This window comes from Rutidosis leptorrhynchoides, chromosome 6 (assembly GCF_046630445.1).
Source record: "Rutidosis leptorrhynchoides isolate AG116_Rl617_1_P2 chromosome 6, CSIRO_AGI_Rlap_v1, whole genome shotgun sequence".
In the NCBI taxonomy this organism is placed as follows: domain Eukaryota; kingdom Viridiplantae; phylum Streptophyta; class Magnoliopsida; order Asterales; family Asteraceae; genus Rutidosis; species Rutidosis leptorrhynchoides.
The window spans coordinates 315,907,452-315,925,973 of NC_092338.1; the positions used below are offsets into that span (position 1 = coordinate 315,907,452).

The 18,522-nt window shown below is 34.1% G+C and overlaps 1 protein-coding gene across 2 annotated transcripts; it reads right to left on the reverse strand.

Annotated features, from left to right (window-relative positions):
• Positions 1–5,851: 5,851 nt before the first annotated feature.
• LOC139853011 (uncharacterized protein At4g26485-like) lies at positions 5,852–13,978 on the reverse strand. Of its 2 annotated transcripts, XM_071842378.1 has the most exons (4): positions 13,674–13,973; positions 12,829–13,027; positions 12,456–12,522; positions 5,852–6,288 (listed from the first exon to the last, which is right to left on the reverse strand). In XM_071842378.1, exons 1-4 carry the CDS (start codon positions 13,849–13,851, stop codon positions 5,890–5,892), a joined length of 843 nt encoding a protein of 280 aa, XP_071698479.1. In that variant the 5' UTR covers positions 13,852–13,973; the 3' UTR covers positions 5,852–5,889. The 2 variants fall into 2 exon arrangements, with proteins under 2 accessions (XP_071698479.1, XP_071698480.1); XM_071842379.1 differs by lacking the exon at positions 5,852–6,288 and having other exon boundaries at positions 12,474–13,027; positions 13,674–13,978.
• Positions 13,979–18,522: the final 4,544 nt, after the last annotated feature.

Below are 18,522 nucleotides of genomic sequence, written 5' to 3' on the forward strand. Positions count from 1 at the left end.
CTGTTGAAAAGTGGGAAACCCCGAAAACTCCGAAACACATACGCCAGTTTTTAGGACTAGCTGGTTACTACAGAAGGTTCATCCAAGACTTTTCCAGAATAGCAAAACCCTTGACTGCATTAACGCATAAAGGGAAGAAATTTGAATGGAATGATGAACAAGAGAAAGCGTTTCAGTTATTGAAGAAAAAGCTAACTACGGCACCTATATTGTCATTGCCTGAAGGGAATGATGATTTTGTGATTTATTGTGATGCATCAAAGCAAGGTCTCGGTTGTGTATTAATGCAACGAACGAAGGTGATTGCTTATGCGTCTAGATAATTGAAGATTCACGAACAAAATTATACGACGCATGATTTGGAATTAGGCGCGGTTGTTTTTGCATTAAAGACTTGGAGGCACTACTTATATGGGGTCAAAAGTATTATATATACCGACCACAAAAGTCTTCAACACATATTTAATCAGAAACAACTGAATATGAGGCAGCGTAGGTGGATTGAATTATTGAATGATTACGACTTTGAGATTCGTTACCACCCGGGGAAGGCAAATGTGGTAGCCGATGCCTTGAGCAGGAAGGACAGAGAACCCATTCGAGTAAAATCTATGAATATAATGATTCATAATAACCTTACTACTCAAATAAAGGAGACGCAACAAGGAGTTTTAAAAGAGGGAAATTTAAAGGATGAAATACCCAAAGGATCGGAGAAGCATCTTAATATTCGGGAAGACAGAATCCGGTATAGGGCTGAAAGGATTTGGGTACCAAAATTTGGAGATATGAGAGAAATGGTACTTAGAGAAGCTCATAAAACCAGATACTCAATACATCCTGGAACGGGGAAGATGTACAAGGATCTCAAGAAACATTTTTGGTGGCCGGGTATGAAAGCCGATGTTGCTAAATACGTAGGAGAATGTTTGACGTGTTCTAAGGTCAAAGCTGAGCATCAGAAACCATCAGGTCTACTTCAACAACCCGAAATCCCGGAATGGAAATGGGAAAACATTACCATGGATTTCATCACTAAATTGCCAAGGACTGCAAGTGGTTTTGATACTATTTGGGTAATAGTTGATCGTCTCACCAAATCCGCACACTTCCTACCAATAAGAGAAGATGACAAGATGGAGAAGTTAGCACGACTGTATTTGAAGGAAGTCATCTCCAGACATGGAATACCAATCTCTATTATCTCTGATAGGGATGGCAGATTTATTTCAAGATTCTGGCAGACATTACAGCAAGCATTAGGAACTCGTCTAGACATGAGTACTGCCTATCATCCACAAACTGATGGGCAGAGCGAAAGGATGATACAAACGCTTGAAGACATGCTACGAGCATGTGTTATTAATTTCGGAAACAGTTGGGATCGACATCTACCATTAGCAGAATTTTCCTACAACAACAGCTACCATTCAAGCATTGAGATGGCGCCGTTTGAAGCACTTTATGGTAGAAAGTGCAGGTCTCCGATTTGTTGGAGTGAAGTGGGGGATAGACAGATTACGGGTCCGGAGATTATACAAGAAACTACCGAGAAGATCATCCAAATTCAACAACGGTTGAAAACCGCCCAAAGTCGACAAAAGAGCTACGCTGACATTAAAAGAAAAGATATAGAATTTGAAATTGGAGAGATGGTCATGCTTAAAGTTTCACCTTGGAAAGGCGTTGTTCGATTTGGTAAACGAGGGAAATTAAATCCAAGGTATATTGGACCATTCAAAATTATTGATCGTGTCGGACCAGTAGCTTACCGACTTGAGTTACCTCAACAACTCGCGGCTGTACATAACACTTTCCACGTCTCGAATTTGAAGAAATGTTTTGCTAAAGAAGATCTCACTATTCCGTTAGATGAAATCCAAATCAACGAAAAACTTCAATTCATCGAAGAACCCGTCGAAATAATGGATCGTGAGGTTAAAAGACTTAAGCAAAACAAGATACCAATTGTTAAGGTTCGATGGAATGCTCGTAGAGGACCCGAGTTCACCTGGGAGCGTGAAGATCAGATGAAGAAGAAATACCCGCATCTATTTCCAGAAGATTCGTCAACACCTTCAACAGCTTAAAATTTCGGGACGAAATTTATTTAACGGGTAGGTACTGTAGTGACCCGAACTTTTCCATGTTTATATATATTAATTGAGATTGATATTTACATGATTAAATGTTTCCAACATGTTAAGCAATCAAACTTGTTAAGACTTGATTAATTGAAATATGTTTCATATAGACAATTGACCACCCAAGTTGACCGGTGATTCACGAACGTAAAACTTGTAAAAACTATACGATGACATATATATGGTTATATATATAGTTAACATGTTTTTATTATAAGTATGTATCTCATTAGGTATTTTAACAATGAGTTATATACATTAAAATGAGACTATTAATTTAAGAAACTCGAAAACGATATATATAACGATTATCGTTATAACAACGTCTTACTAGGTACATATGAATCATATTAAGATATTGATACACTTGGTTAATTATGTTAAATGATAAGTAAATATATTATTAAGTGTATTAACAATGAAATACATATGTAAAAATAAGACTACTAACTTAATGATTTCGAAACGAGACATATATGTAACGATTATCGTTGTAACGACATTTAACTGTATATACATCATACTAAGATATATTATATATCATAATATCATGATAATATAACAATTTAACATCTCATTTGTTATAATAAACAATGGATTAACAACATTCAACAAGATCGTTAACCTAAAGGTTTCAAAACAACATTTACATGTAACGACTAACGATGACTTAACGACTCAGTTAAAATGTATATACATGTAGTGTTTTAATATGTATTCATACACTTTTGAAAGACTTCAAGACACTTATCAAAATACTTCTACTTAACAAAAATTCTTACAATTACATCCTCGTTCAGTTTCGTCAACAATTCTACTCGTATACACCCGTATTCGTACTCGTACAATACACAGCTTTTAGATGTATGTACTATTGGTATATACACTCCAATGATCAGCTCTTAGCAGCCCATGTGAGTCACCTAACACATGTGGGAACCATCATTTGGCAACTAGCATGAAATATCTCATAAAATTACAAAAATATGAGTAATCATTCATGACTTATTTACATGAAAACAAAATAACATATCCTTTATATCTAATCCATACACCAACGACCAAAAACACCTACAAACACTTTCATTCTTCAATTTTCTTCATCTAATTGATCTCTCTCAAGTTCTATCTTCAAGTTCTAAGTGTTCTTCATAAATTCTACAAGTTCTAGTTACATAAAATCAAGAATACTTTCAAGTTTGCTAGCTCACTTCCAATCTTGTAAGGTGATCATCCAACCTCAAGAAATCTTTTTTTCTTACAGTAGGTTATCATTCTCATACAAGGTAATAATCATATTCAAACTTTGGTTCAATTTCTATAACTATAACAATCTTATTTCAAGTGATGATCTTACTTGAACTTGTTTTCGTGTCATGATTCTGCTTCAAGAACTTCGAGCCATCCAAGGATCCATTGAAGCTAGATCCACTTTTCTCTTTTCTAGTAGGTTTATCCAAGGAACTTAAGGTAGTAATGATGTTCATAACATCATTCGATTCATACATATAAAGCTATCTTATTCGAAGGTTTAAACTTGTAATCACTAGAACATAGTTTAGTAAATTCTAAACTTGTTCGCAAACAAAAGTTAATCCTTCTAACTTGACTTTTAAAATCAACTAAACACATGTTCTATATCTATATGATATGCTAACTTAATGATTTAAAACCTGGAAACACGAAAAACATCGTAAAACCGGATTTACGCCGTCGTAGTAACACCGCGGGCTGTTTTGGGTTAGTTAATTAAAAACTATGATAAACTTTGATTTAAAAGTTGTTATTCTGAGAAAATGATTTTTATTATTAACATGAAACTATATCCAAAAATTATGGTTAAACTCAATGTGGAAGTATGTTTTCTAAAATGGTCATCTAGACGTCGTTCTTTCGACTGAAATGACTACCTTTACAAAAACGACTTGTAACTTATTTTTCCGACTAGAAACCTATACTTTTTTTGTTTAGATTCATAAAATAGAGTTCAATATGAAACCATAGCAATTTGATTCACTCAAAACGGATTTAAAATGAAGAAGTTATGGGTAAAACAAGATTGGATAATTTTTCTCATTTTAGCTACGTGAAAATTGGTAACAAATCTATTCCAACCATAACTTAATCAACTTGTATTGTATATTATGTAATCTTGAGATACCATAGACACGTATACAATGTTTCGACCTATCATGTCGACACATCTATATATATTTCGGAACAACCATAGACACTCTATATGTGAATGTTGGAGTTAGCTATACAGGGTTGAGGTTGATTCCAAAATATATATAGTTTGAGTTGTGATCAATACTGAGATACGTATACACTGGGTCGTGGATTGATTCAAGATAATATTTATCGATTTATTTCTATACATCTAACTGTGGACAACTAGTTGTAGGTTACTAACGAGGACAGCTGACTTAATAAACTTAAAACATCAAAATATATTAAAAGTGTTGTAAATATATTTTGAACATACTTTGATATATATGTATATATTGTTATAGGTTCGTGAATCAACCAGTGGCCAAGTCTTACTTCCCGACGAAGTAAAAATCTGTGAAAGTGAGTTATAGTCCCACTTTTAAAATCTAATATTTTTGGGATGAGAATACATGCAGGTTTTATAAATGATTTACAAAATAGACACAAGTACGTGAAACTACATTCTATGGTTGAATTATCGAAATCGAATATGCCCCTTTTTATTAAGTCTGGTAATCTAAGAATTAGGGAACAGACACCCTAATTGACGCGAATCCTAAAGATAGATCTATTGGGCCTAACAAACCCCATCCAAAGTACCGGATGCTTTAGTACTTCGAAATTTATATCATATCCGAAGGGTGTCCCGGAATGATGGGGATATTCTTATATATGCATCTTGTTATTGTCGGTTACCAGGTGTTCACCATATGAATGATTTTTATCTCTATGTATGGGATGTGTATTGAAATATGAAATCTTGTGGTCTATTGTTACGATTTGATATATATAGGTTAAACCTATAACTCACCAACATTTTTGTTGACGTTTTAAGCATGTTTATTCTCAGGTGATTATTAAGAGCTTCCGCTGTCGCATACTTAAATAAGGACAAGATTTGGAGTCCATGCTTGTATGATATTGTGTAAAAACTGCATTCAAGAAACTTATTTTGTTGTAACATATTTGTATTGTAAACCATTATGTAATGGTCGTGTGTAAACAGGATATTTTAGATTATCATTATTTGATAATCTACGTAAAGCTTTTTAAACCTTTATTGATGAAATAAAGGTTATGGTTTGTTTAAAAATGAATGCAGTCTTTGAAAAACGTCTCATATAGAGGTCAAAACCTCGCAACGAAATCAATTAATATGGAACGTTTTTAATCAATAAGAACGGGACATTTCACTTTCATAGGTACCATTTTAATTAGGCTGTCAAACATAAATCTAAATTATATATTTTTGAAAAGTAATTTATTTTTTAAGTAACATAGGAGGTGGTTCAATGCATCATAAGTACACGTTGGGTGACCTTCAACCCAATTGGAGCGGTTCCTTTTAGATATCTAAAATTGTATCCTTTAAACTTGTTGGTTGTTACTATTTGTAGGTAATTGGGTCGAAAGTGTCACATCTACTCTAATGTATAAATTAAGATAATATAAGTCAGATCTCTTCAAACCCTGTATCCAGGAAGTTGCTGAATTAGTAAAGCAAGACTTTGGTAGTATTGATATATCGGTGCATTCAATTGCTATTGGGCCACAGATTGAATAAGTGTATATATGTCCAAATAAAAAAAAAGATCATGAAAATCTGGAAAACAAGATTCATAACCGGACACACATTTGTTCTTTGTGATGAAATTTCTTGATATTGCAGAGGATTTTTGTGATGTGAGGATGATGATGATGATGATGATGATGATGATGATGATGCTGATGCTGATGTAAATTTAAAAGTCTTGCATTTTCCTAAAGGAAAAGGCTCGTCAGATCTTTTACCGTCTCCTCGTTTATTATTGTAACCAGGATAATCATGAATGTTGAACTTGACACATTCAAGCAGCTGTAACGAACTTTGAGTACCAAGTTCTTCAATATTCCAAGTGTTGAACGGGTTTGTATCCTTATGTGTTACATGAACCTCATATTGAAAGGTATTAAAGTTGACCAATCTTGACTTGTCTTTGTTTGGTCATAACTTGAAATGTTTATTGTGCAGTTAGCTGTAATTGATCAAGAGAGAAGAGGTTGAAGTTGATTTGTAAAAGATTGAAGGTCTGAAGGTTGAAGCTAGAAGGGCCAAAACCTTTGTGAATCATGTAAAATATTATTTGGTTAACATACCTAGTATGGGGACTAAATAGTACTTTTACAAAGATGGGACATAGTTGGTTTTGGTTTATTTGAACTTAGAGGACCAATTCTGCCAATATTAAAAGTGTTAGTTATCTGATTCAGGCAGTATAAAATCAAAGGTCCTCTCCCAAGTTCACATACGATTCAATCTTCATTCTGCATATTCTCTCTATTGAATAAATCCTTAGTTAGGGTTTGTAATTGTTGATTCATCTAGTTGATGAATCTATGGTCTGTGATCATAATTTGTAAACTGTACGAAGTAATTTTCAAGAGTTCGGTTTATTCTTTGATTTGATTTGGTGTGAATACTGGTTGTATTCATGTGTTCTTGATCTAAGAATCAATAGATTCTTGAAATTGTTTTCATGGTATCAGAGCAATTGTTCTGATATCTGGTGTATTCGAAGTGATTACGGGTTAATTTCTGGAAAATTAGGGCTCCATTCGTTGTTCGAAGTTTTTTAGGGTTCTTAGTGATTTTTGGGGATTTTCTCTAAAATCCTTCGATTGAAGATTATCAGGCTAGTTCTTGGGATATCAATTGAAGATTTGTGTCTTTCTTCGTTGTGTAGACACATCTGGTGATTTAAAGATTGTTTTTATCATCTTTCGCTATGTAATTGAATCTTGTTCATCGAGGTGTGTTCTTCGCAGAGAAAGTCACTGTAAGTCTTCTTTACTCACCTTCTCTGTAGCAATTTGCCTTAGCACATAATAGCTGTTGTGCTAAGGAGATTGGCCTATAGGTTGGATCTTGACTGTCTAGTTGCTTTCTTGATCTTATTTGACTTGTTGTCTTCTTTTGTTTGTTGTAAACATGGGTGATAGTACTAGTGATACAATGATCAGCAAACTTGATTTTGGTGATCCATTGTATCTTCATCCTTCTGATATAAGTAGTACACCTTTGGTTAATATAAAACTGGTTGGTACTGAGAATTATAGGGTTTGGGCATGTGCTATGACTTTAGCACTTGAAACTAAAAACAAATATGGTTTTATTGATGAAACTATAATAAAATCAGAAGATGATGAAGTTTTAGCAAAACAGTGGGATAGATGCAACTCTGTTGTTCTGTCATGGATTTTAGGGTCCATATCAGAAGAGTTGTATCTAGGTCAAGTTTTTTCTAAAATTGCATCTGATGTTTGGAAAGAACTTAAAGAAACTTATGACAAGGTGGATGGATCTGTTATTTTCAATTTACATCATAGGATTACTTCTCATACTCAAAATGGTTCTAGTTTGTCTGACTATTATCATAAACTAAATGCATTATGGAAACAATTTGATTCTATGGTTCAGTTACCTGATTGTACTTGTAAAGCTGAAAAGAAACTTAAAGAACACAATCAATTGTTAAAATTAATGCAGTTCTTAATGGGTCTTGATGACAAATATTCACATATAAGAAGTAATCTTTTGACTAGTGATCCTTTACCCTCTATAAAGGGTGCATATGCTATTCTGTCAAGAGAAGAATCTCATAGAGATTCCTCTATTTCAACTAATGGAAAGATGCAGTCCTCTGCTTTTTTGTCTAAAGTACATCTAAATTCATCTAATGCTGTTAACAACTTTAACAATTCTGGTTTTAAAGTTGGTAAAGGGCCTAACCCTAATCTCAAATGCTCCAAATGTAATAAGACTGGTCATACAATTGACAAATGTTTTGAGGTGGTTGGATATCCACCTTGGTTTAAAGGAAAAAATAATCCTAATTACATCAACAACAGTAACTCAAACAGTAGTAGAGTCTCTAGTTCTTGGAACAATAACAATAATAACAACTGTAACTCTGCTACTAAATCTTTTGCAAGCAACAATTGTGTTACAGATAAGACTACACAGTTAAGTCTTTCTAAAGATCAAATAACCAAGTTACTATCCTTGTTGAGCAATAATGTAAATGAAGAACCAAAAGCTAATATGGCAGGTAATTATTTTCATTCAAATATGGCAAAAAGTCATTTCTTCTCTTCTATGGCCACAAGTTGCTTTAGTTTAAGTCAACCTGGGTGGATTATAGATTCTGGAGCTAATCAACATTATGTGAACACTCAAAACCATCTATATAATTTGGTTGATGTGTCTGACCTAGGTCTAGTTGTTGGTCATCCTAATAGTTCTATGGCCAAAATAACTAAAATTGGTGATTGCAGGCTAACATCAAATGTTACATTGTTTGATGTTTTAGTTGTTCCTGAGTATGTTGTAAGCTTGTTGTCTGTTAGCAAGTTAGCTAGAGATAGTAAAAGATTTGTTGGTTTTGATGAAAATATGTGCTATATACAGGACTTGCCCCAAGGAAGAGTGATGTGCAAGACACTGGGGACTGGTAGTGTCCAGGGTGGTCTTTATTTCTTTGATGGTTTAAATGGTGAGCATAATGCTGATACACCTGCTATTAGTTCAAATGTTTGTTTGTTATCTAAGTATACTTGGCATAATAGGTTAGGTCATCCTGCAGAACCTGTTCTTCATGCTTTAAAACATAAATTGCACTTGGAAATGAGAAATTAATGCCATGTGAAGTATGCCATAAGGCTAAACAGACAAGGGACCCATTTCCTTTAAGTGAACACAAAACTAAGGATATTGGTGAACTTATTCATTTAGATTTATGGGGTCCATATAAGGTCACTAGTAGAGATGGGTATAGATTTTTCTTGACCATTGTTGATGATCACTCAAGAGCAGTTTGGGTTTTTTTATTAAAACACAAAAGTGATGCTTCACAAAACATTATAGATTTCACAGAAATGTTTTTGAATCAGTTTAATAAGAAAATTAAAATTGTTAGAAGTGACAATGGTACAGAATTTTTGAATACAACCTTATCTCTGTTTTTTAAACAAAAGGGTATACTTCATCAAACTTCATGTGCATACACTCCACAACAGAATGGTGTTGTGGAAAGGAAGCACATGCATCTTTTAAATGTGGCTAGATCACTTTTGGAGTGATCACTTTTGTTTCAAGGGGGGGTACCATTACAGTTTTGGAGTGAGTGTGTGTTAACTGCAACATATTTAATCAATAGAACTCCTTCATCTGTGTTAAAGGGAAAGTCTCCCTATGAAGTAATATATGGAAGGGAACCATCTCTTAATCACTTAAGAGTTTTTGGTTGTCTTTGTTTTGCTACAAAGTTAAATAACAATGGCAAATTTGCATCAAGAGCTGATAAGTGTGTGTTCTTAAGATATTCAAATGTACAAAAAGGCTATAAACTTTATAATCTGGACTCAAAGCTAATGATCTTTTCTAGGGATGTCAAGTTTTATGAACAAGTGTTTCCATTTAAAATGTCTTCTAAACTAAGTGTTGATGTTTTTCCAGGTATTGATCATTTGAATTTCTTTGACAACAAGTTGCTTTATGATAACCCTAATGACCCCAATGATGATAAAAATAATAATACAGATCATAGTGATGGCAATAGGGTGTCTGAATTTGGAAGTAGTAGTCATGAGTCAACCAGTAAGTCATCTTCTAACACAGAACATGATCTTAATGGTAATAATAGGTCAAATGCTAGGGGCATAAATGATGATTCTGTATTAAGAGGTGTAAATACTGGAAATGTCCATGGTCATACTTCTACCAATTCAGATGGTACTAATGCAACACATGTTGATCTGACAACAAATTCTGAGGGAAGTCAGGATGAACCTGCTTCTTCTTTAAGAAGGTCAAATAGGGAAGTCAAAATTCCAAAAAAGTTTGAAGATTTTGTTATAAATACTAAAGTAAAATATGGAATTGATAAAGTTGTAAACTACTGAACACTTTCCATGGAAAATCTTTGCTTTGTTACATTATTAAACAAAACTGTTGAACCAAAGAATTATTTTGAAGCTTCTAAAGACCCTAGATGGGTTGAAGCTATGGTTAAAGAGATGGAAGCATTACACAGGAATAATACATGGGTTCTTACAGATTTACCCCCTAATAGGAAACCAATTGGATGTAAGTGGGTGTACAAAGTGAAGTGTAAGTCAACAGGAGAAATAGAGAGGTTTAAGGCTAGATTGGTTGCAAAGGGTTATAGTCAAACAGAGGGGGTTGACTATGATGAGACTTTCTCACCTGTTGTAAAAATGGTCACTGTTAGATGTGTTCTTTCATTAGCTGTTCATTATGGTTGGTCATTGTGTCAGTTAGACATAAATAATGCCTTCTTGTATGGTGAATTAGATGAAGAGGTTTACATGTCTTTACCCCTAGGTTTTTTTAATAAACATGAAACAAAAGTGTGTAAATTAACCAAGTCTTTATATGGTCTAAAACAAGCACCAAGAAAATGGAATGAAAAGCTTTCTAATTGCTTAATCAGTCATGGTTTCACACAAAGTAAAAATGATTATTCTCTATATACAAAAACAAAAGATAATATATTTATTGTTTTACTTGTGTATGTAGATGATATTGTGATAACTGGTAACAATGTGGATGAAATTGACAATGTTAAGCAGTTCTTGAGTAACATGTTCATGATAAAGGATTTAGGAAAGCTAAAATATTTTTTGGGTATTGAAGTAATTGAAACTGAACATGGTTTAGGGTTATGCCAAAGGAAGTATTGCTTAGAATTACTAAATGAATTTGGTTTACTAGGCAGTAAACCTTTTAATACTCCTATTGAAGTTAATGTATCATCATATAGTGCAAATGAGAAAGATAAAGTATTATCCAATATCACAGTTTATCAGAAATTAGTTGGAAAATTGATTTACATCACTGTCACTAGACCAGATATAAGCTTTTCTGTACATGTGCTTAGCCAATTTATGCATGCTCCAACTAATAATCATTTGAGGTTAGCATTCAGAGTGCTTAGATATCTCAAAGGCAGCCCAGGTAAGGGTATTCATATTGTAAAAGGTATGTCTCTTCATCTTACTGCTTATTCTGATTCAGACTGGGCTAAGAATCTGCTTGAAAGAAAGTCTATAACTGGTTTTTGTGTCTTGGAAAAGTAAAAAACAGCCAACAGTTTCTAGATCTTCTGCAGAAGCAGAATATAGAGCTTTGGCTGCTGTGACTTGTGAATTAATTTGGATTTTAAAGGTTCTAAATGATTTGAAGTTAAACAACTTAATTCCTGTTAGTTTGTTTTGTGATAACACACCTGCAATTCAGATTGCAGCAAACCCTGTACATCATGAAAGGACAAAGCATTTTGACATAGATTGGCATGTTGTTAGGGAAAAAGCCAATAGTGGAATGCTAAAAATTTTGAAAATTGACTCAAATTCAAATGTAGCAGATTTGTTTACAAAAGGATTAATCACAAGTCAGCATAATATGTTGTGTGAAAAACTTCAAATGGTTAATGTGTTTACAAGCCAAGATTGTGGGGGAGTATTGAAAGGTATTAAAGTTGACCAATCTTGACTTGTCTTTGTTTGGTCATAACTTGAAATGTTTATTGTGCAGTTAGCTGTAATTCATCAAGAGAGAAGAGGTTGAAGTTGATTTGTAAAAGATTGAAGGTCTGAAGGTTGAAGCTAGAAGGGCCAAAACCTTTGTGAATCATGTAAAATATTATTTGGTTAACATACCTAGTATGGGGACTAAATAGTACTTTTACAAAGATGGGACATAGTTGGTTTTGGTTTATTTGAACTTAGAGGACCAATTCTGCCAATATTAAAAGTGTTAGTTATCTGATTCAGGCAGTATAAAATCAAAGGTCCTCTCCCAGGTTCACATACGATTCAATCTTCATTCTGCATATTCTCTCTATTGAATAAATCCTTAGTTAGGGTTTGTAATTGTTAATTCATCTAGTTGATGAATCTATGGTCTGTGATCATAATTTGTAAACTGTACGAAGTAATTTTCAAGAGTTCAGTTTATTCTTTGATTTGATTTGGTGTGAATACTGGTTGTATTCATGTGTTCTTGATCTAAGAATCAATAGATTCTTGAAATTGTTTCACCTCACCGTCTAAATGTAACATGCAACTTGCATTCTTTAAGAAACCTCGAACGAGATTTCTATGAATCCTATATATGACATATATGACTACATAAATTTCCAAATTAATCTACCGGGATGAGTATGAATTGTCATGACATACAGTAAACATTATAACTCATTTGTTCAAAAAGTCTAGAATTCTAATTATTAACTCATACGAGTAATAAAATGTCACCAATTTTGACATTGGACTCACTTTGAAAAAACAAATCTAATTTTTATCCATTAACCGACGTTGACCAAGGGATTTTGGAAAATTGTTTTGAGTTTGTTGCATATAACTTATATATGTGCAGCTTTATATAAGCTTATAGTCACGTAAAAGAGATTACTCTATGACTTGTGGATCGTTTTCAAGCCCAATAAAACCGGCATGTGGAAAGTTGTATATAATCCGGTCAAACTTTCTGTTTCGAAGATATGGATGAAACTGCATTTTGGTTGCATCGACTCTATGTAACAGTTGAGCTCCATAACTACGCAAGCGTAACAAATTTGTTGCTGCTCCATTGTATTTCTTGATCACATCATCTAGTAAAGTAATCATAACCATTACATAAATAAATATTGAAGAAATTTTCGTTCAGCATGCAGGTAAAACTAGAATTTTAAGATTGAAACACGAACATGAACCTAATTGCTTGTATTTGATAAAAAACAACCAGTTAAGTGAATTTTGGAATGATCGAATTCATCACAATTTAACATAAAAACATTAGCACGTACAGTATAAATTTGCCACTCATAATATGGAAACGGCAATTTTACAGACCCTTATTTTCCCTTTAATCAAATAAAAAAAGTCAAATTTGTCATTCAAAACGTATATAGTACAAATTAATCACCCAAATTATATGATCGACAACTCAGTTTTATTTGGGTTTTTTTAGGAGGCAAAAAAATTGGGTTCCTAATTTCTTTTTAAGGTAAAGCAAATCACAATAATAAATAATTACAACTAAAATTTGGTTTGTATTTTAGGTTAAACATTCCCATAAACATATGATTTTTAACATCAAAACTTATAATGCACAATACGAAACAATATGTATTGAAACCCTAAATGATGATCAGTAAAAAAAGTGAAATGTAAATTCCTACATCAACAAGTGTCACACATTCTTATAAAGTACAAATTAAATAAAACAAGAACAAAGGGAATTAATGATTAAGTTACCATAAGAATCAAGTGAAGTAGCAACAATATTAGAAGCAGAACCAAAAGCATTAGCTAAACAAAGACTAAATGAGAAATCTCCTTCTCCTACCAATAATATTTCATTTTCAGAATTATAATGTTTAACCGATTTCACTTCATTATTACTCCACAAATTTTGTTCTTCATACCTCCACATAATTTTTTTCCTGAGATAAATGGCCAAGAAGGTGGTATGAGATTTATACCCCCGGTTAAAGCATGTTTCAAGGGTGGGGTGGCCTTGGAAAATGTTGGTTATTACAGATATGCCATTGAAAGGTTGAATCGTTGGGCAATCAAACGACGTCTTGGGTTGATTCATGGAAGGATAATATTGGATAAAGTTTTACTTTTTTAAAGTGTTCTTAATTACGCGTTTTAGGCACTTACGGAGTATAAGCTCTTGCTATAATTTCATTTAGACCCCTTACAAGTTTCAAAGTTTCAAAGATCATCATTTATGCATGAAATCAAATTTATTTTTGTAAAGATTTACCAATCATTATCATTATGTTATAAATATTTTGATTGATGATTGATATTTTACTATCAGAATGTATAGATTCATCACGTATTATGTATTTGTACGGTACAAATAATACAATCTACAATACAGAGTTATGTATTTATGATGATAAATATATAATCATCATCATTCATATAATATAGTCTACAATTTCCTTTTCTTAACCATGAAGAAAAGTGAATGAAATAGAGCTACACTTAAATATTGTGCAACACTTTCTTTTAAAAGATCATCTTAAAGATCACGATCCTATAACTTTAACTTTAACTCGGTATAAATAACCAACTATGTATATAAATTTTTCGGACAACACTTTATGAATCATCTGATGAGACTTAACCACCAACGCGTTCATCTCGCACAGTTATATGTGCCTCCTTCCCTTTAATACCCCCCCCCCCCCCACCCCACCAAACGCGATGTAGAAAAGTGTCATGTGTGGAACTTCATAGCAGAGATGAAATCGTGGGTTAATATGTAGCCAAAGGGGTCGAACTCCTGACATCCCCTAAAGGAGACATGCTACTAACCGCTGGATCACATCACAACTTCCAACTACTAAAACGGCTCCCTATCTCAAACAAAAATGAGTTTCGACGCATGCCACACATGTAACGAGGATAGGCACGAAGTCGTTAGCGTCTGCACCAAACGCAAATCGACAAATGGTTGGCATTAGGTTGGTGGTATGGACGGGCCTTGCCTTTTATTTATTTATTTTTAGAATAATCTAACCTTTATCGTTTAAAATTTCAAACAAAAAAACATATTGTATTTAAATTATTAATGTAATGTTTTTGAATAATTTAGTCCATTTAAAGATGAATTTATTCAATGAAAATGGGTTGATGCTGAATTGCTGATGTAAATGATAAAAGTTCGGTGAAAATTGTATAAGATAATCTGATTTTTCACCTTGTTTTTTGCTCAACCCGTAAGTGAGATATATTGTTGAGTCTCCAAAATAATTAAGGATTTAATTATGACAAAACTGTAATTTATTTGCACTAAAATGTTATGTGCAGCCAGCACAAGTTTGTTTATGTATAGACAGCAGATATTACTATGTCGAGTGTATAGTTTGCTGCTTAGTCTACCAGCACAAGGTAGTCAGTTTTCTTCAATAGCACAGGATGCGTACTCAGCAATTCAAGAATATCAAGTGACTCAGAAATGAAGAACCAGCATAGCTGGAATGCAGCTTACTACACAAGACAGCTATGCTCCATTACAAGCATAGTGGTTTACTGAGTGGTCTACATCAATTGTACTATTCAACAGAAGTCAAAGACAAAGTTGAACAGAAAAGGACACGCGTCGGCGGCTGACAAGTGACCTTACAAGACCACGTGGGAATGCAGAAGTTTAACGCATGTGCAGACATGTGTTATACTTTGTCAACGCCTAGGGAACACAATATTCTATTTGTTTAAACAAATAGTGGTGCCAAACCGAATTGAGGTGTTCCTGCAAATAGCTACCAAAGAGAAAAGAGGAGAGCACGCTCTCTGATGCAGTTGTCTCCACAAGCACAGACATCCTATGTACTAGTGGACAATATAACAATTACACGGATAATAGGACTAGTATAAATTGATGTATCCACTATTGTAACAACTAGTGGTGTGGGTTTGTTTATTTAGAGTCCAAAACGTGTAATAGCTTAGAACACCCTCTGTAGCTATACTTAGGTGAATCTGTATCAACCAACTATCATTCCGCCAAGGATAGTTGTAATTCTTTGTGATTTAATCAATAAAGAATAAACCGTTGAAAAATTACCTTTGACTCTATTTAATTTACTTGCTTGAATACTAAACTGTGTCTTAACTGTTAAGTTAATTAAAAGAATTGTATTCACCCCCCCCCCCCCCTCCCTCTACAATACTCCTGTTATTTATCAAGGGAGCAACAACTGGTATCAGAGCCTCAGTCTTGATAATTTAATATCTTGGATCTGAATTCTCTCATGGCTGCATATTCAAATACAGCTTAACTTGAAAATGACTCATCCAATAGACCACCCAAATTTGATGAAGATGAGTATGAAACTTGGAAGGCAGGGTTCATGTTTCACCTGGAGTCTATTGACCCACTCATGCCTGGTATTGCCAAAGATGGTCCATTTATCCCAACTGAGACTATTGATAGTATTCCAGCTACTGCTGACACTCCTGCCATTCCTGGCAGAGAGGTTGTTCTCACTCCAGCTAAATGAGATGCTGAGGACAAACGTCGTGTTGAACTTGACCCTAAGATCAGAACTCTGTCAGCTATAACATTACCTAACCACATGTTCAAACTGATTAAGGGAAAACTGAATGCTAAGCTTATGTTAGACTATGTAGATGTTACTTATGAAGGCATGGACGAGGTTAGGCAGAACAAGATTATTGCTTTGAAAAGAGAGTATGAAATGTTCTTTGCCTATAAGAATGAGACCCTTACGCAAACCTTCATTAGGTTTAACTCTTTAGTTGCTGACCTGCTTACTTTGAAAATCACATATACTGATTTTGAACAAGTAAACAAATTCATTGACTCACTGTCTGCTAAATGGAAACCTGTGACTGACCCTCTAAGAACCTATGATACTGCTCTTATTGCTGCTGCTAAAAGGAAAGCTCAAAAGGCTTTACTGGTTCAAAAGTTGACAGCAGAAGAAGAGTCAGCTGAAGATGATGTGGAGAGTGGTACAGGGTCTGAAGAGAGCAGTGATGATGAAATGATGTGGAAAGGTTTACTGAAGGTATGGCTTTGCTAGCTAGGCAGTTTAAATGTTCAATCATAATGGAACCAGCAAGTCATACAAAGGGAGTAAGAAGCCGAGTGCTAGGTATAATAGCAAATCAGTCAAAGGACCTAAATCTGATTGTTACAATTGTGGGAAGGTTGAACATTTTGCTGTTGAATGCATGTCCAGGAAACCTTCAATCTCACATGCTAACTCTTTCTCAAAAGCTGATGAGTAAAAGAACAAGTACAAATCTATGAAAGCTAAGATGAAGGAGAGTGCAAAGACTGATAAGAAGGGAAAGAAGTCAGAAAAGGTTCTAGTTGCTGAGCATCATGACTGAGATGAAACCAGCTCTTCTTCATCTTCTGACAGTGATACTGATGATGATGATGCTGGTTATGCTTCTGATAAAAAGCTGTGTTTGATGGCCAAGGAGGTCAAGGAGTCTGATGAGGATGATAATGGTAGTACATTTGTGTCTGATATAAGGGAAGCTGACCTGAAAAAGGATTCACCTCAATAGAAAACTGAAATGATGTATAAGGTTGATAATTTTCGAACTTATACTGATGATGAAAAGGCTGAAATGTTTGACTACCTAAGAGTTGATTTATGTAGAGGCAGTAAACGTGAAGAAGTTTTGAAAAATGATAACAAATCTTTAAATGATAAACTTAAAAGCAAAACTGATGAAATTAAAATCTTGAAGGATGAAATTTCAAAACTTGAAAACAAAATTTTGCTCTAAAGTCTCTTCACGTTGAGGCGGCAGATGTTAAGAACCAACTAAACGATTTCAAAAAGGTTGTTGCTTCATGGTGTACATCTGCTCAACACACAACTAAATGTGTAAATGAGCAGGTGCCTGCCCAAGTTGAAGCCTTCTTTGCTGGTGACTATGCTGCTGCTGCTGCTTTTGCAGAAGTTACTTTTATGAACCCCATTCTTGAAACTGATCCTGAAGCTGTCTTGCCAAATACTTTTGCTAATATAGTTAAGGGTAAAAAGGTCTTAACAAATAAGTGTGTCAGACCTACAGAGACCCCACCACCGTCCATGAAAGAAATTTTGGAGAGTGAAGTAAAAGCCAAGGAAACCAGAATTTCAATTGATGAAGCTACTGATCCCTCAAGCATTTACTATATGAATCCAAAAGAAAGACGCATTAAAAGGAAAATCACTGAAAACAATCAAAGAAAGTCAAAATCAATTGATTCCCCTTCGTGTTCAAATTTCACCAATGTTGAGCCAGCTGATGAAAATTGTACTAGTCAACCAGTAGCTGCTGATAAGCCAGCAAAATACAATAATGGCAAGTCAAAGGCAGCAATCAAGATTCATACTAGTCGACCGGTATCAGCTGACGGGTCAGTAACTTCCCACACTAGCTCGTTGAATAACAAAGGCAAAGCAGTATATCATGATTATGGTACTGGTTCTTATAACACCCGATAATTGGGCCTAGATGAAATAACCATTTTGCCTTTGTGTGCATTTATATTGTTATTTTATTAGTTGAATGTTTATAGTCATTTGACTATTTGGTTAAGACCAGTTCATGACAA

Excerpts from the sequence above, each read along its gene's own strand:
- LOC139853011 (XM_071842378.1), bottom strand. The coding sequence starts at position 13,851 with ATGTGGAGGTATGAAGAACAAAATTTGTGGAGTAATAATGAAGTGAAA. Across the intron at positions 13,028-13,673 it reads TACTTCACTTGATTCTTATG|ATGATGTGATCAAGAAATAC; the intron begins GTAACTTAATCA and ends TTACTTTACTAG. Across the intron at positions 12,523-12,828 it reads AACGATCCACAAGTCATAGA|GATTCATAGAAATCTCGTTC; the intron begins GTAATCTCTTTT and ends TGTCATATATAG.